Source organism: Poecilia mexicana, unplaced genomic scaffold (genome assembly GCF_051168715.1).
Source record: "Poecilia mexicana isolate PSO_F unplaced genomic scaffold, ASM5116871v1 scaffold_17, whole genome shotgun sequence".
Lineage (NCBI taxonomy): Eukaryota > Metazoa > Chordata > Actinopteri > Cyprinodontiformes > Poeciliidae > Poecilia > Poecilia mexicana.
Genome location: NW_028263386.1, coordinates 21960999 through 21988657, shown reverse-complemented (window position 1 = coordinate 21988657; position 27659 = coordinate 21960999). Strand labels below are relative to the sequence as shown.

Here is a 27659-nt window from a genome sequence, read left to right as displayed (position 1 = left end):
TGTGGTGCCCTGCGAGACACCGCTGGGGGGAATATTTTGTCGCTGGGACACGGGAGTCAGAACGTCTGCGTGGAAAATGATGGAAAAAATGTGCTGCGATGAGAGAAAGTTTTAAGCTGCAATGCAAAAACCTACAAAACAAAAAGAAAAACGGTGTTGAATGTAAACAGATTTTATCTTGACTGGTCCTGACTGGTTGGTCAGAAACTCAAAAATGGGGTATCACAGGTCTCACAAAGAGTAAAAGACCCATTTAAAACATATTTAAATATATTTAAAGGAGTGGTTTTATGTATTTTCCAGGAATATAGACTCATTTTATACCATAATCAAGTGACTTTAGCTTAAGTAGTTAGAAAAATGCTCCATATAATCAACTAACTTTGTAAATCCACACCTTGAAATTGGGCCACTGTCTCTTTAAGAAGCTCCTACTCCCACACTCCACCTTAAGTAAGTCATCACAGCGATGTTTCTCATTGTGCTGTTTGCTCCTATGGAGCGTTGGACAGAAGTAGTTCATCTGATAAGCTCAGCAGTCTCTCAGCTCCACCTGGTGTTTGCTCATTGCTGCTACTGCTAGTCTGAAGGAGCTCAGTGAGGAAACTGAGGGGGAGTGTTGCTCTATGAGGCGTGAAATGTGTTGGACACCAGAGCTCCAAAAGGGGAGCTGCATGGAAATAGGTGGCGCTTTGTGGGAGAAAGCGCTTATTCACCACAGAATGACAGAAGGAAATAACATTACAGAATGATATAAAGCTCAAAAAAGTTAATTTGACATTATACTGGCCCTTTAAAATGAAACTGGTTTATTTACAGACATATTAGCTTTTATAACAGAGAGCAAAATTTTGGCATTTGCTAGTCATTTTACTTCAACCTTACTTTTAGGGTACAAAAAGAAACAGCTTGGTATAGGAAGTCAAACCATATATAATTCATTTGATGCAGTTAATGTCAGGTAATTAAGCTCAGCCAACTGTATAGATTCACTTTTAGGTAAAAGTGAATATACCTAAAAGTGTACTTAGATTCACTTTTATCTAAAAGTGAATCTATTCACTTTTAGATAAAAGTGAATCTGACATAAATCAGATTCACTTTTGTCTAAAAGTGAATCTAAGTAGATTCACTTTTTGCCAAGATTAATTTGGAAATCTTGGCAACTGTTTTGAAACTTCAAAACAGTTGCCAGGGCTCACACCCTGGCGCTAACATGCGCCCTGAATGGGGGTCAGATTGTGTCCACACATTGCTAAATAGAGGTGTGAACACACACACACGCACACACACACACACACACACACACACACACACACACGCACACACACACACACACACACACACACACACAATGAGGACAACACAGGTGGCCTTGAATAATTGTGTCTGAATTACTTTGGGAATCTGTCTGTCTGTCCTGGCAACACATTAAATGACAACCGACTGACACGACTCTGTTCATGCTGCAGTTACCCGTTATCTCAACATGACAAAGAAAAACAAAAACGTATTGAGATCAAACTCAGCTGCGTTCTCAGGTGAGGCGATTAAACCGACATCAGGAACACTGTGCGGCTCTAGGACTTGTTTTCGGATGGAAGTCTAACTTGTCAGAATCCCATTCAATAAAAACATAAACATTCTCTCACACGGAGGGAGTTTATTGACCAGCGGCTCTCAGCTATGCAGTTTGATCGTTTTTGGCGCTGATTGAAACCTGCCGCTTTCATTGCACTTTAAAAATGTATCGACATGTGGAAGGTGCATCTACACAGCATAGTGTGCACAAACCAACAATCAAAACATCCCTCTTACTGTTTTAAGGGTTAAATTCTCACAGTGCTGATGCAGAGCGGCTTAAAGAGCCGCATTATTTATTTTCCACTTCCTCTCTCTCTCCGTTAAGCTACACAGACATACTCACAAGGACTTTGTACCTGGAATAACAAATGCGGACGAATCTTTGCCATGTTGAAGACTGAAGAACTGGAGCTCTAGTGGCTGAATGTACTGGTGATGTCACAGAATCGTCAGCAGATTGGATTGTTGCTCAGCTGACGGTCCACTGTGTGAAGTGGCTTCATCACTGTTTGCATGTAATGTGGTTTCAAAGTATTCTGTATGCCATAGAAGTGTTCAAGTTTTCAAGGCAGGTTTAGCAGCCATGGCCTTGGATGTTAGAGTTGGGTAAAAACTATTACATTTGTTATAACTAAGTAAATTATTTTTTGTTTGTTTTAGAAATTAAGTTTTGTATCATGTTATAATGTTATTCGCTCACCAAAAGTATACCTGGAGTGTGGTTTGGATTCTTTCATACATATTTCAGTAATCATTGAATCTCCCGTGGCAACCCATTCAGGGAGACTGAAGCTCCTCGTCTGGAGCTCATCTCCACTTTGCTCCTCCAGACTGGAGGCGGCAGCAGTTAGAAAACGCCTGGTGCAACTGTGAGTCTGCTACGTTGGACCTCACAGTCGCTCCTAAGAACGGCTGCAAACAGCATCACGGAAAGGTGTTGTTGTGACAACGTATCGGAAAGAGTCGGCGCTTCTTAAAGAGACGGAACCCCAATTTCAACGAGTCAAACTACAAAGTCAGATTTATTTTAAGTTACATTTGGTTTGCTGCATTTTTGCAACGACTGATGGTAACATGGTTACTTGATTGCGCTAAAAATAAATAATTGGCACTTTGTGCCAGAAAAATACATATTACCGCCCCTTTAGAGCAGAACACACACCTTGGTCATTTCAGAGTGTTAACCTGCCTGACTTTATGTGACATAAATTCCTGCTCCTCCCTGACTGCTGCTCCCTCCTCTGCTCCCGTATTCCCTCTCTTCCCTCTTCAGCCCTGTCACCTCCTCCCACCCGGCGCCACCTTTTGACCAGGCTGCTCTCCTCTCCTCTGGCCTTCTGGTCTTCACATCGGATTATCGCCACGCTCTGCAGACAAGCCCTCGCCGTGTAGCCCCGTAGCATCTGCATCGGGGCCTTTTTCTCTCCCCACACTGTTTCCAATGCTCACACCAGCTGTGGCACATATATAATTAACTTTAAGCTAAGAGGGTTTTATTAGTATCACCCACCCTATTTATATTTTAAGTTGTGCAAAAAAAAAGAAAAAAAAAAAAAAATCTTGGCTGAATTTTTTCAGGTCATTTCAGCAGCACAAGTAATATGTTTAAAGGTAAGATATCTAAAGCTGTTACAGATAACTATGACATTTATAATGGACGCTCATTGGTGATTTCTCAGTAAAGTTTTAGGGGAGGCCACACACATCACACTTAGAGAAAATTCCTTTATCAGATTTTTTTTCTTTTGACCAGCAGTGCCGTTACTGAAGGCCGTCTCCACACAGGATGACACAACAGATAAATGCCAACCTAATTACGTCTTGTTTGGGCCACATCAGCCCTTCTTTTCCTTGTGAACCGGCAATCAAATGCGACGCCTGAAACGTCTTAAAACAATAAGAGCACGTCAGGCTATTTGTGCCTCTTTGGCGAGACAGCTAGTTATCAACGAACGGGAAAATCAGCCAGCTTTCTCGGCTCACTCGTTTGTAAGCTGGCTAGTGTTTCTTTTAATGATGCTCAGCTACAAAATACAAAACCAATAAATTTACACTTGATTAACGACGGCGTTTCTTACTGACTTCATAGAGCAACGGGATGCAGTTGGATGGTCAAGTCCACGTAAATTTTATAAATGATTTATTTTTTTACATATTTGTTAAACCTGTACAAGACAGTACAGTATGAAACTGATAATCTGTTAAAGAAAAAAAAATCAAGCTATTCTTCCTCCTCCATGTGTTCCTACTGCCATCTGCAGAAAAACACAGCTCAGTCAGAAACAACCAATCAGAACCTGGAGGAGGGTCTTAGTGCTGTCAATCACACTCTGCCAACTGCGGTACAGCTAGTCCCCTACAGTGGAGGACGGCGGAGTAACAATTTCCCTGCAACAGTAAGTTGTTTCTCTGTCATTGGCAGTGCGTACACAAGTGTGACTGACAGCGCCAAGACCCTCCTCCTGGCTCTGATTGGCTGTTCTCTCCAGATTGCAGTAGCAGCACCAGGAAGAGGTGGAGGAGCTCAACGACACAGTGACAGTTTTACCGATATGTAAAATAATTGTTTATAGAAGTTACATTCTGCAGCTTTAAATATCTCCAAAATTGTCAGTATTTTGTGGAAATCACTTTGACATTAAACAGGTTATTTTTGATGGGGGGTTTTTTCCCCCCTCAATAGCCAACTTTTGTTAATCCTGATTTGTAAACACACACAAAAAAAGGTTAAACATCCAAGGGGGTGAAAACTTTTTGTAGACTTTATATGCAGTTGAGAAGTTAAGGAAATGTCTGCTAATTACTGAATTTGAACAAAATAAAAAAACAAATCTAACTGAACTACAACAGGAGAGGTTTTATCAACAGTATGTTCGTGTTATACAATACAAATCAAACGTTATATCTTTCTAGACAGTGTACGTAAATATCTGGTTTTGACTGTAAAACCAATACTGTTTAATTCCTGCATAATAACTGCATGCAGGTACAAACCTCGACAACATACTGAAATCAATAACTCCTTTAACCTGGACTGTGCCCTCTCGTCGCCTCCCAGCCCCTCTGCCCTCGTCCTGGTCGGAGACGGAGACGGAGCGGACGGGAAAGCTCCCTGACTCACAGCCTCCTTCGGGGCCACAGGGAGAAGTGGAGCGCACGGTCCTGGCCCTAGCATAAATATTAGCTGAAGGTCACGGTCACAGAGCTCACACAGGGCTACGCATAATCACCAACCAAGTCTCCTACTTAGTCTCCTTACTTCACGCGGCCCCTCTGTCGCATTACTGCCCACTGACTAAACACTTCAGCCGCAGCGCTCCCCCAAACCACTGACAAAGCTAACCTTGAAGGGTTAAAAGCCCGAGGCGACGAACCGCTTCCGACACCAATTTGGGCTTCGTGTTACGTTATGACACCACCTCGTTAGCGTCTCGCAGGCTCTAGCCTACATTTCCAGGGTTATCCGCGAATCCGTTTCTACGTTAGGCTTAAACGGGCGCAGCTGTATTCCGAGCCGCATTGTCGGAGATGAAAAACTGCCATTATAATATCCAACTGGAAAAAAAAACAAAAAAACGATGCTTTAAATTCAGACGCCTGCCTCGCAGATTTGTTCGACATTATCCCGAGATGAAACGCGGGCTGGTAAGAAAGGAGGGAGATAAAGGAGCGAAAAGGCATGTTATGTCTCCGTTGAATTTCATCTTTAATAGACTCTATGGCTGCCCCCCTTTTATTCCTCCTACTTTACCCACACAGCCTTGTTCCTTAAGTCAGCCGGCCTATTACTCCCTCTACGTGATTCTGCACCCACTCAGCACAGAGGCACATTTAAACCCCCGTGGAGGCTTGCAGTAAAATGGTATTTAACTGCTTACTCGATTCTTTCACTCCCTTTCCTACTGGATTCTGCTCTCACTTTACGTTGCGCAAACTCTTAAAGCCTCGGCGTCGACGCCTCGGATTCCCCGTAAGATCTCTTGAAAAACTCTTCCTCCTCTCCGGCGGTTTTTTGACAACTAGTCTCGAGCCTCAAGGTCAGTGGCAGAAGACTCAGATTGCTTCTGTTGTGAGAAAAGTTCCTCCCTGCTTCCGTCTGTCGGAGCGTTTACGTTTACACTGCCGTCGAAAAGTATAGCTTCGATTTTTTTCTCGCTCCATATTTTATCACCATACCAGCACAAACCTTAAAGTATTTCATTGGAGTTTCATGGCGTACACCAGCAGAACATTGTGTGTAATTGTAAAGGGAAATGAAAATTACACATTGCATTCAACATTTACTGAAAATTAAGAAATGTGTTTGCAATGCGTTTGAAGGCCTCGGGTTGATTAGACCACACTGTTCAATGTCAGATTTATCCACTTGTAATATTTTAAAGGCAACTAATTTGACAAAAGTGCTTCCCGATTCAAACAAACAATGATATAAATACCAGAATCAAACATTTTGACCTGCTGATTTAATGATTCTGTGATCAGATCACTGCAGAGATTGCAGGAGTGTGTCATTCCACAAAGTTGAGGCAGCCACAGCGAAAGCTTGACCCAAACTATGTTTCACTCCTGATCTCATCATGCCTGTGTTTAACAGAGACTAGAGGGTTTGGTGAAAGTTGATGGGAAGGTGGATGGAGCAACAAACCAGCATAATCCTGAAAGAAAACGGCAAAAGATTTGAGACTCTGATCATCCAGCCGGAGCTACAATGTGATGGTTTAACATGTGTTTGGATGGTCCATCCCTACACGCAATGAAGAATACGTGACTAAATTTGAAAAAAGGGTAGCTGGGACATGCTAAGCTTTGAGATTTCCTTCTTTGGTAAGCAAGGCAAAAACTTTACCCTTTGTTTTTGAAACACGCCTCAAAGGACTTGGGAGTTTTCACTGCAGCCAGAGGTGTTTTTACAAATTATCCTCTCAGGGGGACAGAAACAAACGTGCAAAACTCTCTTCAGTTTTGTATGTGCATAAAAATAAGGAAAACTGGGACTTGTAATATTGTTTAATCTCCTGCAATGCTATTTGTTGGTCTATCAGATCAGGAAAAAATGCCATTAAAACACAGTTAAGTTTGCAGCGGTAAGCAGTCCAAACGTGTTGGGTGATTAAGAGGTATTAACGAGCAGTAGAACTCAAATAAAATGTTTAATCGAGTTCATTTCAGGGTCTGTAATTAGTTAATTATATCTATTCGAAAACTATATATCAACAAAATAGGCAGTAGATTCGAAAAGCTTTTTTGGTGCTAAATTATTGAATAAGTAGATATATGAGGTAAACAACAAAGACATTTTAGGTTCATGTATTTCCTATAATAGACAATAATAATCTTTCCCAGAGTCCAATCAGATTATTTTTGAAGCAAATTTTAACCCCCAGTGGGCCAAGAGAAGCAGATTTGTTGTCCATCGTTATTGTTTTGGGTCTGTGCGTCAGATTTATGGATGTACAAGAAACACAGTTCAAAGGTTCCGGCTTTTTTGTATAGAAAAAAGAAAAAAAAAAGAAAATGCGATTAACTGCGTTAAAAAAATATATATATACATTAAAATTAATTAAAATTATGTAATTAATCAAAATTAGCACATTAACCCCAATATTAATACTTTTGAAAAGTACTGTATGTCATTCCTTTACTCTATTTTATTTAACCCTGCTCTTATTTTTTTCTTTTACCTTATTTCACCCCAGTATCCCTCCTTTGTCCAGTGTAGTAATGTCTCTCTTCCACCTTGTTACCCACACACACACACACACACACACACACACACACACACACACACACGCCGCCCCGCAGCCCTCCCTCCTTCCCTCCCTCTCCTCTGCGTTGAAGTCACTCTCTAATTGCTGTCTCCCCCCTGCTATGCTTGGACCCAGAGGCTAAATGATTTCTACAGGGAGAATGGAAGCACATGAAAACAGAGATATTTGCAGAGCGACTTGCCTTTTTTATTATTATTGATGAGCTGCTTGTCAGGAGGTGTGTGTGTTTACAGTCAGTTTGGCCCACCTATTGGCACCATCATACAGGGTTTTCTCTCCTCCCCCCCCCTCATTCTTTGTCTGTGCAGCTCTCGCTTTCCTGCAGTTTCGTAAGCCACCCTTTTATCTGAGGTGGGGGGGTTTTTCACACTTTGAAGCCATATTTACAAGGTTTTGGTGTTTTTTGATGCCCTTTTTAGTTTTGACGCTGTGTGGTATTTACGTATTTTCGGTGTGTCATTTGAACTCGGAGCTGTTTGGATGGTTAGCGCAGCTTCCAGTCACATTATTGGAAAGCAGAAGTTTGCAGCTGGAAATTGTTTGACTTCAGCACAGGTGATAATAAAAATTGTACTTTTTGTGTGTGTGTGTGTGTGTGTGTGTGTGTGTGTGTGTGGGTCAAAGGATCGATAGGATGCATGAAACATTTCTACATTCATTAGCAGCAAAATGTAGTTAAACTGGTAACATCAAAGCACTGGCTGACCCTGCTAAACAAAAAGTGACCTCATTAGGTAGATGCAGGTGAAGAATGGCTGTGTGGGCTGCTTAGCGTTAGATCTGCTGAAGATGAAGGGAATTTAAACAAAAACAACAAAAAAGCCCAATAACTGAAGAAGAAATTGTACCGTTATTGTAAATAGTACACAAGTGTATCTTTTCAAAACAAATTCTCCAAAAAAACAATCAAAATATCCAATGGGGTGGGGGGATATATTTTTTATATTAATATAACGCAATTGCAATTTTACTTTTGATAGAAGTGTTGTGTTGTCTTTAATACTTGTGACCCCAAATACCAGCAGAGTTGAAAAGGAGGATTCACAGAAACAGAAGAGCAGAGAGAGGAGGAGGACGTTCGAACCGTCCATCAATCCACAATTGATCAAACTCCCAGTCAAAAAAACGCTGATCAATGACTACGGATTGGGTATCAAAAGAGCATCTACCAAAGTCTCAACCCTTTAATAAAGGACTGGTGGCAATCCACCTCTCTCAGCCCAGTTTCATCCCTTGGTTAAAGAAGAATTTCTCAAAGGAAAACCACGAATAATTTAGGTCTTTCAACATCCACAGTTAGCTGTTTTATAAAAATATCCAGGGAGTCGGGGGAAATCTCAGCGTGTAAAGGGTAACAGTGAAAGCTTCTGTTTGATGCATGCGACCTTCCAGCCCTCAGGAGGAAATACATGAGAGACCACGGCACAGTGAACAATATATCCACATGGGTCTGAGGGATTGCTACAGAACACGCTGCCCTGCTGCATTCAGAAATGTTACTGTAGCACACAGAAAGCCATGTGGAGCAAACACAGATTGGGTTAGGATGGGGTTTTCCTCCCCCGCCCCTGCAAGTATCCCAAATTGACTGTGTAAAGTTTTTTCAAATAATTTATGCTTCCAGCACTGACAATTAAAAAAAAATGCTGTTTTTTTTTTTTTTTTTTTGTCTAATAGCAGTCTAATACTCAAGATGAGCAATTTCAGTTTGAAAAAGATGACAAAGGTGTCAGAATAGCGTTGCAGTTTGTTCACTAAACCTCAGCCGGTTTAGTTTAAATCTTAGCCCACGCCGTTTCCGTCAAGTACGATTTGGTAGCGACAGCTAAACGTGAGGCTGTAAAGAGAGGCACGAATGCAAGTATGCAGCTATAGTCGATACATGCCAGCCATAAACGTCTGAGCACGAGAAACACCGACGGAAACGGCAGCTGCGTGATGCGCCTAAACGTCGTCGCCCAACCACTGCAGGAAGGGCTTCAACGAGACAACACGCTTTACCTTCCTGTGACACTCTCCTCCTGCATCTCACTAATGATTTTCTGCAAGTGTTTTCACAATGTAGTGCAGATTGCACCCAGAGGGGTTGAGGCGCTGAAGAACCAGAGTTATCAATAACACGTTGGGCAGTAAGTGGGTTATTTGTTCTTCTGCATAGATCCTGAGACAGGAGTAAGACGTGCATTTTGTAGGACAGATATTTGCATGTTGTAAACGTTAAGCATAAATAACTAGAGTTCGACTAAAGCAGACTAAACAGGGTTGATGTGAATGCACTCTAAAATTACACATGTTTGAGGGTATATTTGGCATTAAGTGGCTTGTCTGTGGGCTGGCTCCCAGTCCAGTTAGTCCAACAAATAAATCTGCTACAATTAGCTTGTTATGCTCTAACTATATAAAGTGATAGCGTAACACTATGCTATCACTTTTAACATAAAGTGAAAGCACACGATGGCAAAAAAGATAGATTAGTTAATCTAGAAGCACTGATGAATAGAAATGGAAATATTTTTTAATAATAAAAATAATAATAATAATCACAAGTCCATTGATGCTTGTTAACAACATGATGCATCACAGCAATTTGCAAACACCTCTGCGTAGAATGGCTGCCGACTAAAACACTGTCCATGTTGGTTGTTTATTAGAAAATATTAAGGTTGCATTCACTTGACACAAGTTCCAAGTATTTTTACACACCAGCCCACGCTTGTGTTGAGATATAGTTACTATTATGCCACCACACTACACAATGTGTTATGAATATGCATTGTGATGTTAATGATATGCTAATTACAAAAATAGCCCAAGTCTGTTTCCTGTTGCGTTGCCACTACATTTGCACATTTGCTAGCACGGCTACGTAGCTCATGCACCGAAGCTGCTTTTAAGGTGACACAGGCCAAGATGGAGTCGCCTCGCTGAGAGGAAGAAACGGTTACATGTCACGTTTCCTCCCCGCATGAGCTGCTGGGGAGTTTGCATTTCAAGAGAAGAGTAACGGGAGAAGAAAAGCTAATCAGAAAGGCTTTTTTTCTTTTAATCCCTGCTCTGCAGAGGCGCCTTTTCTTCTCAAAATTTTTTTTTGTTGCCTTCACACAGCCTCTGCAATCACTTGAAACCCCATTACAGGCCATGTGACAGCATCAATTAAATTCACAATTATCATGGGGCAGTGACACTCCAGCATGAGAGCGTATAGCAGCGCAGCATCGTGTGTGTGTGCGTGTGTATCGGGTGTGATCTGCGTGTTTGTGCGCGCGCAGGCGAGAGACAAAGAGCGAACGTTGATAGGGGAACAACTCAGATATTTTAATGCTAAAAGGTTTCTCACTTTTTTTTTTCTTTTAGTGACTTCTGATCCTGAACAAGTCGTTTACAAAAAAAGACTCAGACCTCAAAGAGATAAAAAAAAAAAATAATTCAAGGGCTACTTTCTCGGTTTTCTTTATTGACTGGTTCTTTTTAGATTTACTCTTTTTCTCTCTATTTGTTTCACAGAAAAAAGACGAAAAAAAAAAAAACATTCACAGCTACTGGAAATTCAACCGCCTGCTTTTCCCCGTATTTGACCCCATAATTCATTATCAGTTTAACAAAAAGATTATTTGTCTCCCACTGCCATCACCAGATAAGAGCCTTGGCTCTTGTTTCCAGCTTTAGTGGAGATTTATTCAGACTGGAAAAACAAACAATAAGGCTGATTAAGACATGCAACGATAACGTGGCGATAAAAGAAAAAAAAGATTAAAAAAAAGAAAATATGAACACCGTCGTTGCTCCATATCTGAGACCAGACAGCCGAGTTCAGGTGAAAAATGCATCACGACTCTCGGGCGACCGCGTTTGCCGTTGACTGAACTGGTTTGGATCCGGGCTGTATCTGGCCAGATGGCGGCGTTCTGGCCTGCGCGGTGCAGCTGGGATCAGAACGCCGTCGCTGTAACTCTCTCCATTAAAGCACAATCAAGGCTCCAACGGTGAAAGGGGGGGGGGGGGAGAAAGAAAGAAACACTGGAGAATGTTTACATTGATTATTTCTCTACCTATAGAGCCTACAGTACAGCAGAGCTGAAGATTAAAAATTCATAAGCGTATTAAGGTCTATAAGAGCATTATTCATGTGTGCTGTCACTGCGCGCTACGGCGAGGTACTAATCGGACACATCTCTAAGCGAGGGCACGCACGAAAACACGTCGTCACAGCGGAGGTCTGGGAACTCTCCCAAGTGTCGACGCCGTCGCTCGCACATGTGTGTGGCCTGGCGCGGTTCCCTCCTTGAGTACCCTACAATGTGCTGGCACCGATACCTGCTTGACACAGCAGATTGGCACTAATGGCTTTACACACAATGCCATCTGTAAGCTGGACTGCTGGCTCCAACGTCTTCTCCGAGCCCCACTAAATCACTGCATTCTGGTCAGGCTACACAGTTTTGCGTTTGGCTGCTGAAACGAGGCAGAGCGGTACACGGCATCGGGGCTCCTGAGGACGAAACGAGGTGGGAACACGGCAACGCTCCTGGGAAACCTTGAAGTTGTTTTGTTGTCGCGAATAGAGCGAAGGCTTCCGAAATCAAAAACTATTTAGGAAGTCATCTTTAATGAGTGTACTACATACCAATCCAGGGTTAGCGACTATATAAGTGGTAGTTTATATGCTTTTTTTCTTATTTTAAAGCAGGTTTTAATGGCTGAAACAGAGTAAAAATGCTCCCGCTCTTTGTTTGTGCAGACAGAATAAGGAATTGATTTATCTTATAGGGACAATGTCATTTTATAGCAACTCTGTTACCTTCAGTTGTTATAAAAATGATATACCAAATATGACTTAAGACATTCAACTTCACAAAATTAGCGCCTTGAAATTGCGTCTCTTTAAAAATGCTGCCCTTTTATGAAATTCCGCCTTCAGGAAGTCACCACATCGCTCCGCTTTTGACCTTTTAACAAGGTTTTTTACCAGTGCTGCAATGAGACGCAGCTGGTATAATGAGCTCAGCTGATGCACAAATCCACCAGGCGTTTGCTAATTGCTGTTGGCTAGTCTGAAGGAGCTGAGTGGGTCGCTCTGTGAGGCAGAAGCTGGGAGGTTTGGAAACAGCTTGGTGGACAACAACCGGCTACATTTACCTACAACCTTTATCAGCCACCATTTTGGATACTCAGTAAGATGTACCAGCAGAGTGACAGGAAATATATAAGGTATTTGGAAGCATTTTGAAAGTAGCATTACCTGGGTAACGGCAAACCTTCTTTAAAACAAAATTTGTAGTTTGGCTAGCCACAACAGAAAATTTCTATTCCACAGTTTACAATAAATTGGAAGTCCATTTGATCAAAGTAAAATAGTTCCTTTATTGTGCAATAAAATGGTGCTATGTGCCTGAAAAATACATAACACATCCTTCAAGACAGTAGTAGTGTTGGTCGTTCTGGCCAGAAGTCTTGATTTAATCAAGCCATCGGTTTAACTCAACAACTGCTCCCTGTTTCAATTCAAAATAAGAATCTCAAACACAGATACAGGGTGTCAGGCTTACAGCACAGGTCTTCATCTGAAGGACTCATAATAATAACTTAGACTTATTCAAACAGGCGAGTAGGAAAAACTTCAGTTTGACCAAAACTAAATATTTTGTCGAGATCGAGTTAGCATGAGATTTCTTCACACCCCCAGCTCAGACCTTTATCAGTCAAGCTGCAAAAGAAGCCAAATTGAATGTTAGCTAAACGGCAGGGAGGCTGGATAATTCAGGTCGCATCCGTATGTGGGCAAGAGGGAACCAGGACCTAAAAATACGAAAGCAATTTATGCCTTTTTGTCTACGAAAGTGCGAGACGCGTCCCACTGTGCTGGAAAGCTCATAAACAGCAGCCCGACTCAAAGCACTAACACTTACACAAACACACTTCTCGCTCTCTGTGGCTTTCTGCAGCCCGCAGCAGTCACACAGGGATCATTACTATTCATTTGCTGAGCAAACTGGCCACACAGGCTTATAAATTAGCTCATCTACAGCAGCTGGGTTCAGGAGACAGTTGGTGCATGCCTGGGACTGGGAGGCCGGCCATTACAGCGCCCGGCTTTCGAGACACCTTCTGTCCAGTCGACGTGACCTCCCTGAAGCTCGTAATTCTTTGGAAAGAGGAGAGAATGTGTGGCGGCGTGGAGCCGGGTGGTGAGACAAGCGCGGTCAATGAGTGTAATAAATTGCAGAGCCGCAGGACCACGGCCCCGTGCGCGTCCAGCAAAGGAAGAGCGCGGCAGGAGAACGCCGTCAAACCGAGGAGCGTAAATCAATCTGAATAAAATATCATAAGCAGGACCTTGCAGACCGACAGGGAGAGAGAGCCGACAGGTCCGACCTACAGGAGCATGAGGCAACACTCTGACTTCTCTGCCTCGGAGAGAGGATCAATGGTGGAGGATGGCAAGAAACAAAAAAACCAACCTATTAATTCAGCTGGACGTGTCAATTCCCATTGGTGTGTGCAGATTGGTGCTGATCATGTCTAGCCTCTTGGGCAGAAGAGAATCTGGGGCTTTTGCTGAGCCTCAGTGGATCATTGATGCATCGAACATTTTACGACTACCTGGAAGGCGCCGCGTCGCAGCCGAGGAATGTAAATCAATTCCAATTGCAGGGTTATGGCGACGCGCACACACACAAAAAAAAACTTGAAGCGTGACTCTGGGATTATATTACACTAATCACCTTCGGTGTAAGGAGTGCAACGGAGATGATCACCTGAGGTTAAATAAGCTACGTGAAATACTTGAGTGCCTGGGAATTTCATAAAATATTCAGAAAATTGTTCGCAGCATCTGAGCAATAAAAGGTGAATAAAGCTTTTTTCTTTTTTTTTTTTTTTTTTGGTTTTTGCTTCAGCACATTTTCACTAATTACAAAGAGCTTTGGGTCCAGCAGCAAACTGTGCTGGATGGATCCATGTCAGAGGCATGGGCAGGGAAGCTGGTCAGAGTTAATGCAAAGATGGTAAAGTGGAATCCCAAAGGATAAACCTGGTAGAGACTGTAAACGCCTGGGGAGGTTTGCCCTCCATTTGGACAAGCCTTATCTATAAAGTAGCAATTGATTGATTGATTATTCATGTGCTAGAATGCATAGTCAAAGTCCAGGATTAAGTTACCAGAGCCTTGGTGCTGTAGTAGGTAACTTGTGTGACAAAATTATAATTTTTCAGATTTGTTAAAACTGTCACTATATCAGGAGAGTAAAATATGAGACAGATAATCCCTCCCCCCCTTGCTTTCTCTAGGCTAGTTATGGCGGATTAACAGTTTTTCTGTAACACTAAGTTGTTTCTCCTCCATTAGCACAGCAGCATCATGTACACAAGCTTGATTAACAGCACTAAGACCCACCTCCTGGTTCTGATTGGTTAAATCTGACTGCAGATGATAGTGGAGCCATAGAAAGGACGCAGAGGAGCTCAACTTTTTCACAAATAATCTGTTTCATGTTATACTGTCACAATATCATGAAAGTTTTTATAAAAACAACATACTGCACCTTTAATTAGAAATAGAAAACTCTGGAAGAGCTCCAGAGATTCACTTTTCAGATGGGAAAATGTGTCAAAAACAGCGCTGTTATTTGTGCAGGGGACGTTCTGCATGTTTGGCAGGACAAAAGCCACGTAAGGGTCACGATAAATGTATCCTACATGCAAATGCTGCATGTGTCAGGAAGACTAACGCCGCACATCACCCTAAACACACTATCCACTCAGTGAAAGATTGTGTTGCCGTGGGGATTCTCTTCTCCAGCAGGGACAGGGAGGCTGGTAGGAGCTGCTAGGAAGATGGATGAAGCTAAGTACAGGGCAATCCCAGATGAAAACCTTATTTCACACATTTTCTTTTTTTTTTTTTTTTTTTTTTGTAAAAACGTCCAAAGCTTCTACATCAGAACAGGGAGAGTTTTTTTTTTTTTTTTCTTCTTCTTTTTTACTTACCCGTCCAATGAGCACAGGTTCTGGGCCGGCGTATTCTTCGATCACAAAGAACTGGTTCCAGATCCAGCTCCTCCTGCTGCGAGAGCGTGACCGCCTCCCCTCCACAGGCCGCTGTGCCCCCCGCTCCAAGTCCGACTCCGACGCTTCTTCGAACACGAGGCCATTTCCATTTACCGGGTCAGCGGCTTGGACTTCGGCTTCTTTTGCGCCACGGCTCCACTTGGGAGCGGGCTGGAGCCTCAGGACATGGCTGCTGTTGACAAGTTTGTGGTCTTCATTTGTGAGAAACTTCGCCGTGCCGGGATCGGTTCTAGCGGCGCGAGCTGACTCCGTTAATGGGTCTCTGCGGGAATCTGCTGCTCTGCTCCCTCCTCTTGCTCCCAGGGGCTGCATCGTCAGCACAGACGGGGGAGAATCGTTTGTTTCTGGGAGAACATACACAGGGAGACGCTTCATCGATGCAAACGGCGGCTCCGTTTGGCTGATTATCGCCTCTTTCTCGGGGCCAGGGCCGACCTCGCTGCGAGGTGTCGACAGGGAACGAGCGAGGTGTTTGCTCTTGTTATCACCGCCGTCGGAGCTCAGTGCTCCCAAGCTGTCTTGCCCTTTCCTTAAAGCCGGCTTGGCGTCGCTCGGCAGATTAATATGAGTAGCGGCGTTCTGGCGGGGGTAGAGATCTGGGCTGGTAACCGAGCTCGCATATGGAAATGCGGTCTGATTATCGAATCCAGCGTGAGGCTGAATGGCAGCCATATCTTGTCTCTGCTCCCTCTGAGTCTCTAATGGCTCGTGATTAACGTCAATCAAGTCTCTCTTCCTGCTCCGGCTGCCCTTGCTCGGAAAGCCGAGGCCGGGAACTTTCTGCATTTGGGAATTGACGATCCTGACTAAGTTCTCTTTCGACAGCAGCTTCAGCACGCCGTAACTCCCGGTGAGGTTGAGCTTTCGGCTTGAATCGACGGCGAACCCTTTCCCGGGCATGCCTGTGGTGTGGGCGCTCAAATCGGGCCTGCTCCTGGACCTGGTGCCGGATTTGGCCCTGGTTTTATTGGAATGCATTTCCGCCTTGTGATGGACGAAGGATTTCTCCGACCGCACCGTGTTGGAAGTCTCTGCGCTTCTCGTGCCGTTTTTAACTCTCCTCACCTCCAGGTTTGATGCCTTGCTGCTGGACAACGCAGCCGGCGTCCCGTCTTTTCTACTGACGGAGTCGACCTCGCGCTTGGGCTTGATGGATTGCCTCTCTTTGTTGCTCAAAACCATTTTGGCGTGAGGAAACCTGGAGTCGCTCAGCTGCTCGCGATTTATCAGGTTCCTCAAAGTGACCATGGGCATCGCGTTTGAATCCTCGCCGTCGTCCCATTGGTCTGCAGGTTTGCTCTCCCCTCGCCTCGCCATGTGCAACCCGGCCGCCCCTCTCCTGCGTAACACCTTGCTCACCGAGGCCCCTCCCAAAAGAACCTCCCAAAGGGACAGGAACACCAACAGGAGAAGATTCCTTGCAATCATCTTGTCTTGTTGTTCTAATTCGCACGGGGGATGGAATAAGGCAGCTCTTGTTTTCTGACCGTCTTCATTCTCTTTTGTTTTCACCTCATCCCCCCCTCGCTCTCCCCTCCTTTGCCCTTCACGCCGAGCTGGAGGGCAGGTGTCAATCACTTCCTCCTCTCGTCAATGCGGTCCGATATCTCCGTCTATCTCACAAAGCCTCCGCGAGCTGTTTTTCTTCTCTCTCTCCCCGTCTCCTCCCTCGCGAAGCGTCTCATTCAGGTTCCCGCGGAGACTCGAACACCCTGGGAGAAAAGATAAAGATAATTAAGTCAAAACTTTAATCATTGCGCTGCGTTAATTAAAAATGGAGCCACGCAGACAGGTAGGACGATTCACAGGCAGGCCGGGGAGACCTTTCGACACGGCAACAATCGCGTTTCTGCCAGCACAATGGGGATTTTAAACTCTGAACATCTTTCTATTTATGCCCTCACAATGGTACACATTTTATTTCTTTTTCTGGGGAGGTCAAGTTTTATCATCACAACGTTATGCTTTCAGTGCGTTGCAGAAGCACCGGTAGAAGCAACGAGGACGGTAATAATCAGAAATGCTGCAAAGAGGTTCAGGGTGACTCTGGAGGAGCAGCTGACATCCACAGCTCGGGTGGGATAATCCGTTTCCAGGACAGCCGATGCATTCGGAAAATTAATGGAAGAGGGGACAGAAGGAAACGATTGTCGTAAGAAGCCTAAATACGTCCTGGTTTAAAATTTAAAAAGAGGAGACAACATAAAACCTGTGGATAAAGGTGCTCTGGTTCAGATGAGACCAAAGCTCAACTTATTTTAAAGGGTTATGTCATCAAATTCAGAATCTATACAGTGAAACATGGTGGTGGCAGCATCATGCTAAAAAGACACTTTTCTTTAGAAGGGATAAAGAAACTGGTCAGAGTTGATTGGACGATGGATGGGGTTAAGATACAGGACAACGCTGGACACACGAAACAGAAAGACAGATCCATAATTCAATGATTAAAGGATATCTTGTGCTAGAATGTCCCAGCTAATATAAAACTAAAGAAATTTGAAGGAAAACTTGAAAATTAATCTTCACAAATGATCTAAATTCATCTATGTTGCTGAGAAGAACAGGCAGAAATTTCAGTATGTAGACGTACAACTTTACAGGAAAAGGTTTCTCTGCTGAGAAACTACTTAAAGTGGCTCATTATAAACCATGCTAAGTTGTTCAAATTTGTAGTATTTAAAGGCCATGTATAATTTCTCTTCAAAACACATAACAGGAGAAGACGATGCACACTTTTGCACAAGAAAAAAAAAAAGAGAGAGAGAAAGAGAGAGAGAGAGAGAGGCAAGCTCGGACAAGAGAAAGCCATCTTTCATAACACTTGATTTCTGATTAACCAGCTGGTCGGACACAAATCCTGTCAGATAAACGTCGATTCAGACGAAGCCCTTCACGTAGCTGTACTTAAAGGGCGTGGAGCGAGTCAAAAGGCTGCCGGGTCTCGTTCATCACATTGCTGCTTTCCGGGTGTCGCCCAGCGCTCCAGACGCACACGCGAGAATCAAAATGTCAGATATCCATCAGCGTGCACGTCTCCTGACATGACTGGACACTCCTCAGTGAGGTTTCAATAATGCCTGCCTACACATCTGACAAGCCAATGTAGTTGCTGTTTGCCAGACCGCATTAACATAACAAGGTTTTCTTTGCTGCCACATGTGTGGAGACAGACAGGGATTCGCAATGCGAGAAAACTCGGAATTCGGCGTCGCAGATTTCGCAAAAACATTTCCATGATATCGCGGAGCTCGCAGGAGATTTGGCATGATTGGAACGAATACACACAGACACACACACATACATATGTACAAAAATAACCCAAACCATTAGCCTGCATGGCTCTTGAGTAAAGACAGCAAATATGAAACGACAGTCGTCTTCGCTGGGGCTGCACAGTTTCAGGACGATGTTTCACTGCGACGCTATTTCTGAAAATGCGATGACTGCATTCATGATTAACTCTCATTTTGAGGAAACGTTTCTTTCCGTCCCGTTACGTAATGTCCCCACGACTCACTGCGAGCCACAGATAGAGCAGGGACTCTTAAAACGTTACATTTCAGCAAATACTGCAAACGATGCATCACAATTACAACACTTCACATGAGGATGTCTGTGATTGCAGTTCGACATCACCTGCACCTCTTGTCGCCTCGTTATCTCTGCGTGCAGTGTCACAATTATGAAGAACTGATTGGATATTTGTATTTGCAATGTGTGGGAAGCTACGAGCCTTACAGCGTCTCAGGAATATCTGAGTGTGTGTGATTTTATTTAAAGGCACTCCTTTACTCTTCAAAAGCAAATATCCAAATTTTGACTCCTGAATTCAAGGGAAAGGTTCAGTAGCCTTCTTTTAATTAACTGATCAGCAGTGTGAAGCAACACCAGTGGCGTTTCCGTTGATTATATAATCGTGCAATTTCACATTTCGAAACAGAAATGGAAACACAGTAACTTTGAAAAAGAAAAAAAAAAAACGTTTTTTGATAAGTTTTGGCTCTTGGATGATGGTGTTCTTTTTTTCTTTTTGGCATCTCATTAAACTGACCTGCACACCATCTCGTTATATTTAAATGGTTTTGAATCCGTTACGTTTTTGAACCGGTACACCTTGATTCTGGCCACTGAGTTTGGTGTCTATTTGCATGCAGTGACTCACCATCGCTGCGTCGGCAAACTTTTTCTGAGGACAAATCTTTCCAGTTGTGGACAGTGAGCCTGAACACACACCAACGATAGAACCATAAAAAAGAATAAAAACCCATTCATTTCCCCAGTTCATTCATCCATATCTCATTCCTTTTCTCCTGTTGTCTTTGCACATCCGTCCCAGACGGCCACTCAGACTAAACCGGGGGGCTTCACATAAAATCTGATAATGTGGCAGGGGCCGTGTGGAGGCATGGACGTTTTTATAATCGTGCTTTAGCACCGGGAAACAATCAATAACTAGCCTTTTATTGGACTCTGATTTACAGCTTAGTCTTGCAACTCTTCCACCTGAGTCGTGTGTGTGCGTTCGAGGAGGAAAGGGCCCGTGATCGAATGCCGCATCTGCAAACCGCCAACAAAAACCGCGGATTAGTCTGACTTCGCGAGCGAAAGGTCAAAACGGAGGCGCCGGTGACGGATAAATCTGTGCTGTGAAATCTTTGATCGGACACCTTTTCCTCCGGCAGACGAACCTGCTTTAATGCGGATCTGTTTGCTCTGGAGCAAACCGTGTTAAAGTCAGAAAGTCGACGATTCCACGTTCTCGATGCTCGAGCTGGCTTGTAAATCTGAATTCATTGTTTGTGTAGTTTGTAAAACCCAAGTGTTATGGATTACCCGGTGCCAGTTTCACTTTATCCGGCTGTGTGACACTTGCTCTCCCGTCTTCGCCGCAGACAGACCCTGTCAGCACATTCGCTGGGGCGAGACTGAAGTCGGAAGGTTCCTCCTGGGATACTTTTGCATCCTTTTATTTTTCTCCTCGGCCTCGTTGCTTACAGCCTCCTGCTCTTTGCACCTCCTCGCCAAAAATGTTTTTACGCCCCTCAAATGTTTTTTCACATTTTTGTTCCTTTAAATCATAAATTTTGATGCGTTTTATTGAGATTTTCTGGGCTACAACTAAAGTTATTGATTATTCAGTCAATTAGACTGATGATTAATCAATTAATCTAATAAAATAACTGGCACGCAAGTAGTTTTTTTTTAATCTTAAATATAAAATGTACACATTTCTAAACAGTTTTGGCATTATTTCTGCTCTGAATGTGTTCTTTTAGCAATAAGCCTTTTTCTCCAGGCTGTATACTCCAATTAACAATCAATAGATTACTAAACCAGTTGACAATTATTTCTATAATCCACTCATGGTGATTAACCCAGTTAATAGTTTCCAATTTTATATCCCTGACAACATCAAAGTAGGCCCAGTTTGTAAAGTGGAAAAGAAACATTCGTGTTCAATTCTGCTTCCGCAGTTAGAAAAAAATAAAATATTATGGCATCGAAAAGGTCGTCGATCCACGCTGACAGCAGGAAGATCATTAATAGGAGAAGCAGATAAGAGGCCCTCAGGGACTCCGGATCACAGAACAACCGAAGGGTATCGCACAGTGGCACCATCACAGTCTGATGAAACGCACAAATTCATCCTGTTCTGTTGAACAACCCACACTTTCCAAACTTGTTCAAGTCAGGAGGAATAAAGCTCTTCATAAAACCTCATACAGAGCCAACGTCCAGCAATCTGCTCTGCTCTGTCGGCTCTTCACGAAAACACGCCCGGTGTGTGTTAAAGGAGCCAAAGTCGCTCCAGCAGTGAAAGGGAATCTGGTTAGAGTAAACGCAACAACGGATTAAACTAAACACAGGGAAATGACGGAAGAAAACCTGTTGGATGATCGAAGCTCTCAGTGCAGATTGAGCTTAGGCTGGACAAAACGTTTAGTCTCTAGACGTGCAAAGCTAGCAGAGACATTCCCCCAAAAGTACTTGGAATTGTATGCAAAAAAAAAAAATTGGCTCAGATATTGGTTTTAGTCCAACAAAGTTTTCTTCTTTTTTTTAACTAGTAAGCAAAAAAATAAATATTAGAAATTATTGATTAGATTTTAATTCCAGCATCCTTCATCTCCCAGGATTCAACCTGGGAGATGAAATCCTGAAAAATCCTGAAAAAAAAAAATCAACCTGCTTCATTTCATGTCTTCAGACAGTTTACATCTTCTGGAGAGGAAAGGTAAAACGAAGAGAGTCTGAATCAGCTTTCGACGTGTTATAACATTTCAGTCCATAGATTGGACGGAATAAGGCAGGAAGCTTTCTACGACCCCGCGGGTGTTGGGCTGCCTCAGACCTGTGACCGAGATCCAACCGGCAGGCCAGATAGCAGGAGCAACACAAGAACGGACGCATTTCTCTGTCACTGACTCACAGAAACGGCAGCCCTGGGTCCACTTCCCAACAAAACCTGGTAGCTAAATACTGAAATGGACTTTATAAATCAGCACATGCCTGACACACAGGGGGAGAAAATCTCACTGAGTTTTAAACTTTAAGCCACAAAGACACCAATATTGTTTCATAAGCTGCTAGATGAGTGGTTTATATCCAAGGGGCACGTATTCATCCGACAGAAAATTGCATTCCTTCTGTGTGATGGGAATTTTTTATTTATTTATTTATTTTTTCCCCAGTACTGGGCGAAAATGACGTGGCGACCTTATTTTCCCCAGTTTGCCAGCCTAGTTTACAACATAATCAGGTGTCCATGTTTCCATCTGCTTACCCACGCAGATGGAAATGGGAGGATTGGTTTGAGAAGCAGAGTGAACCCCTGGAGAGGTCTCCAGTCTATCGCAGGGCAACACGAAAACCCCCCATTTTTTTTTTCTTCAGATTTTGAAAGTTTGAAAATCCCTTCAAAACCGTGGGTCCATTCCTTTTGCATTTTACACAGATGCGCTTTTTGTGGTGGTTTCTCTATTTATCACATAAAACGCCGTAAACTAGACTGGAGTTTCTCACTGTGAAAATGCGAAAAGGCGGCCTGACGGCTTTTGCAAGGCAAAACTCTTTTGGTGAAAGAAAAAAAAACACCCCTCCTCCTCTGCGCCCACCTCTCCCACTCACCACCTGTTTCTTCTATCTTTGTAAATATCCCTCGATCCACCCCTCTCCTTACTCTTGCTCTTGTTTAGCTTTCTGTCCTCGTCGCTGCTCAATGCCGTCCTCTTTTCTTCCCTCTCATCCGTGTCAATCACTAGCCTGTCACCACGTCCCTCACCCTCTGTGCACTCGGCCCTCAATCAATTGGCCAGTCCTCTTCCCTTCCCTTCCCCGGTCTTGCAGCATTGGAAGTGACAGGTGTCTCGTTGGCAACCATCTTGCCGACAGGCGACAGGACTGTAATTGTCCGTATAAATCGAGTCACCGAGCGGTAAAATGTAGGATACGACTTTGGAGTTGCGGGAGAGACTCACAGAAAGCCCCGCCGTGGAGATTTTAGAGAATGCGTTTTATACAAATGTGAGGTTGGGACTAGATAAACGTTATCTCTAATGTACAGCAAGAGTGGGCGATCAGGGAAACTCAGTTTCCAGAGTCCTGTGTTTCTCTCTCTCTCTCCCAGAGGAACCTATCAGCTGGGAGTTTGATGACCAGGCAATCATTTCCACGGGCATCTTGTTAACAAACCCCAGGCAGGTGGTCAGACGCAGGGCTGAATATTAACACAGGGGGGGAGGGGGGGAGGGCGTCTGCACTGAACAAATTTCAAACATCTCTGCATGGGATGTTCTGACAGTGTGAACCTTTCTTTGAAGCATGAAAATAAAGAAAAGTAGAAATAAATATCTTTTATTTTCTTCAAACCTTTTGATCTTCTGCACCAGTTTTTGGGAGCAACACCGTTCAGAACGGCTGAGACATCTGTGATGCACGGTTTCACACTGAGCTGGGGACCTTCAACGCAGAGCGGCGGTTAGACTCGGCGCGTCGGGCCGCACAGCGCAAGTGAGCATAATTGTGTTGTCGCAGTACGAAGCAATGGGCAGGTCATATTTTTTCATTAGAGTTTTATAATATAACGCGATGGAACTGCTGTTCGTGTCCTTATGGAAACAGGATGGGGGCAGAGAGTCTGCACTTGGCTTTACTTAGGTATAATGATTTTCCTAAGAGTAAATAAGGCTTATGGGGTGATGCGGTGGGCAATGATTGCTTTTGAAAATATGCTGTTCAAGTTTTTTTTTTTTTTTTTTTTCTCTGAAAGTACAACCACATGAGTCCAACTAAATTGCATTGTAATGTAAACAGAGTGAACAGTAACATCTTCCTTTTTCAATACTGAGGTTTCTGGTAAATGGGCACAATATCATCTGGTTCTTTGTATAAACTCATGTTACACTGTTTTTGGACATAAACCAAAACCAAGTGGCAGTGTGTTCATTAAAATGAGTCATCTTTTGTGTGTCCACATCAGTATTTTTTTAAAGTCATCCTCTTTGGAATCAAAGGTGTGTAATTCACAGTATTCAGCTGCGTCAGAACCGGTGATGCTGCTTTTTCTGTGACATCGCCAACTTGTCGATGTATTTCTTCATACTTGAAGACCGACTGACTACAAATAAAACTGAAATGCTCTGATCTGAACAGGTCAAATAATTTTAGGTAAATTAACAGCAGTTACAGCGTCACGTTCACTCTTAGTTTCAAGCATTCAGCATACTGAGGCGAGCAAATCTTTATGAGTACAGATAGCAAAAGCATGATGTCAGAATGTTGGGTCATCCATGTAATCTGAGACACAGATGAGAGGCATTTGTGTCTAGGCTGTTTAGATTTTCCTCAAAAAAGACCATCATGCAGTAGGCCCGTTTTTTTGTCTTATTCTCATTCTGAAATATATTGTTTTATGCTTTCTTCAGATATGGTTTTTGGTGATTTTTACCAATGCTGCCATGTTTTCCTTTGAGCAAACAAGCCTTCTCCTCTCAAACCAACTCTAATTTCTCACTGTGTTTACTGTAACTTCTTAAGTACTACACAGTGTGTTCTTGCTGAATCTTGCTGCTCTGCTCATTTATAGGAAAACTGGAAACCGTGTTGACTGCACTCAACTTGTAAATAATCTTTCCCACTCCGGAATAATAAACGCCAAAGTTTCTTCCAATTTCCTCAAGAGCTTTTCACGGGGTTGTCGATGAGTCTGTTTAATTCATTAAATAATGAGCAGTAAGATGCATTTCAGTTCTTCTTCTGAGGTTTTATTTGCTTAATTTTAGGCTGTGGCGGGAGCCAGAGGACTCTTTATTATGTCCCGATATGTGAAAACTTATAATTGAAAGAGGGTGCATCGTATGTCTCAGTGAATTGATAAATTGGGGCAATGAATAACTTAATTATTTTCCCCTTACTTCTGCCGTGCCTCCTAAAACTCATCAGCTCAGAGGCTTTGGTTCGTTAGTATTGGAAGCAGATCCTCACCATCGATTGTGAGCTGTCAACAACTTAACGAGACCGAAAATTTTAATCACGATTCATCTTTTTTGCTTTGGTGTCTAAACTGCCTCTCCTTAAATAGCCAATCCATTAATCACGCAAACACCAGACGCCCCATCACACAGCGTACCTGTGAGCATCTGTCCTCAAAGATTCACACATGTGACTATGGACTTCATGCCCCATAGAAAAATATATTCACCATGAAACCAAATGTATTTATTGCCACATATTCATCCATAAAAAATAACTGGAATCACAAAGGCTTATTCATCTGTTTTCCAAAACACACACACACGCACACACACACACACACATTCATGAAGTCAATGGCACCAAAAACCGGAGCATACACAGAATAGCTACTTAAATGTGAATTGACAGGAGGCGCAAAGGAATCTCAGGGGATCGACTCTGGATGCAGGAAAAGTCAAAGGGGAAAAAAAGAAAAGGCAGCCCTCCCTCACACCAGTGGAAAAGAAAAAGCATCAATCCCAAAAGAATTATGTATGGAAGAACAAAGACGAGCTCCAGAAGAGAGGCAGGAAAGAAGAAAAAAACCGAGGGGAAGCATCTATGTTTCTTGGGTGTATCAGCATGTGCATCAGTGGAGGATGGCAGCTACAGAGGTGAGGAGGGGCGGAGGGGGGCTCAGAGGAAGATTTTGTGGGGTGAGGAATCGGTGGTCCTATGAAGACTGACCGGGCCGTTTTAAGTGCAGAGCTCCGTGAAGCGGCTCCAGTCCCGCCCTGAACCGTGGCAGATAAAACGCCTGTCATTGTCAGGGGGAGAGCAGCAGCGGCGGCACAGTTTTCGTCTGTAAACATACAAAACGCCTTTGTTCGCCGGCGAACCAACCTCTGTCAACCTCCTCAGCCCCACAGAGATATCGACAGCAGGTCCTAATCTCTCCTGGTAAACGGGGCAGCCTGTGGACACTGGACGACTCCCCACTGGGTGTGTGGAAACAAGAGGAGTGGAGGGGGAACAGAGGAAGATGGCAGGATGAATTTACGTTTTGCATGTTGACGGCTCAACGTTTCAGTCCACTTAAAGGTGGCCGCTTGCCTGTTGGTGCGATTAAGACTAAAAATACTCAGTGTGACAACGGAGGGAGGGGCTTTGGATTTGCCTGGCTTGCAGATACATCAGAGGGTTACAATAACCAGACCAATTCATGGCTTGGAGAATACCACCCAATATCACTTCTGTTAACTAAAACAAACAACAAAAAAAGTGTATTTAGAATGGAAAAGCTAAGGATTCAACTTCTCTTTCTCACCTTGACTTTGTACACAAACATGTCAAGTTGTCAACAGAACTCTTCTGTTCTGAAAACTAACTTTACTAAAGTAAGCTAACCAGATGGAGAAATCTGACTGGTTGATTGTTATTTATGTGCAGATTAGTGTTACTTTTTCCTTTGATTAGGAGGAAGGTATGATAAGAGCTTAGATGAGGATGATGAGGCAGAACCTGTTGACTGAGTGGGTGGCATGCTTTCAGGACAATGAATGGAAGATGGTTTTCAGTCTGAAAATTAAAATGTGATGCGTTCTAGTGAATTGTCAACAAGTCAACAAGTTTCCCCAATATGTCTCCACTGTCGATCACAAATATTTAAACAGTACAGAAGATGGACGCAAAATCTTAGCACGTCAGTCAGATGAGTGGACTCAGCGGCTTCCTTTAAAGGCCGGCTATGTCCTCTCTGTTTAAATCTGCCCTTCATTAATTCTGTTGTGTGTGTTTATTTTGTTTTTTTGAAGCACTTTCTGACTCTTGTCTTCAAAGTTTTACTTACTTACAATTGTCTCGACATAATTTTAGGCGTGTGCTTATGAGAATTTATGACTATGTTTTCAGAAGCACATTTGTGAGGTCAGACACTAATGTTGGACAATGTTGTTGTTGTTCACAGTCACCACTCCAATTCAACTCAAAGGTGTTGGGCTGAAGTTGTGAATCTGCAGGCCAGTCCAGTTCCTCATCGCCAAACTCGCATATCTGCGTCTATAAGCACCTTGCTCTGTGCGGTGGTGGAGCAGTTGTACTGGAATAGCAACATCTTCAAACATTTCCAAAAAAGTTGCCATTTTGAAATCCTCAAACAGCTTCATTTCACTAGAACAAATACGCAGCTGCTGAAAATAAAAAAAGATCAACATGGTTAATCCACCCAGCACCAAACTTTATATCTGATGCAATCAAGTTAAATTCCCCCAACAAATATCAAACCAATCAGGTGGTTGAGAAATGATCCCAGTTCTTCCACATGTAAGCTTTGGATTCAGCTGCTTGGCCGTGAAAACCCGATCCACTGTCATCAAGCTAATCAAGAGAGCACATGAAATTAGGAGGTCTGCTGCTGCTGACTCCAGAGAATTAATTCATCTGTATTTAATCTTACGTTGCCTAGTTAATGCCATTTCCCAAATCCCTTCCAAAGTGTCATAATACCACAAAACAACAGCGCAAAGTGGAATATTTAATAGCTAAGGAATTTACCACAAGTTGGTACATACAGCGTAGGTGTTTAAGTTTTATACCTGTGGCCATGGAAGTGACTGAAACACCTACATTTAATGATTCTCTGTGTCCAGCAGTCAGAACGGTTCACTGGACGACGTAGATACAAGTATTAAAGGTAAGGATGCCGGTCATAGAGACTATAGATCCATTTTCAGTCCAGTTTTGCTCCCCATTAAAGGCAATCGGCAGCCTCGTTTCTCCAGGAGA

General features: G+C 43.2%; 1 protein-coding gene across 1 annotated transcript in view; it reads right to left on the bottom strand.

Moving 5' to 3' along the window:
- Positions 1-27659, bottom strand: part of cdh24b (cadherin 24, type 2b) — a 192011-nt gene that overhangs the window by 120296 nt on the left and 44056 nt on the right. The window contains exon 2 of the mRNA XM_088015057.1: positions 15339-17131. Coding sequence (XP_087871183.1) covers positions 15339-16847 — 1509 coding nt within the window. The 5' untranslated portion in view covers positions 16848-17131. The remainder of the gene's footprint in view (positions 1-15338; positions 17132-27659) is intronic.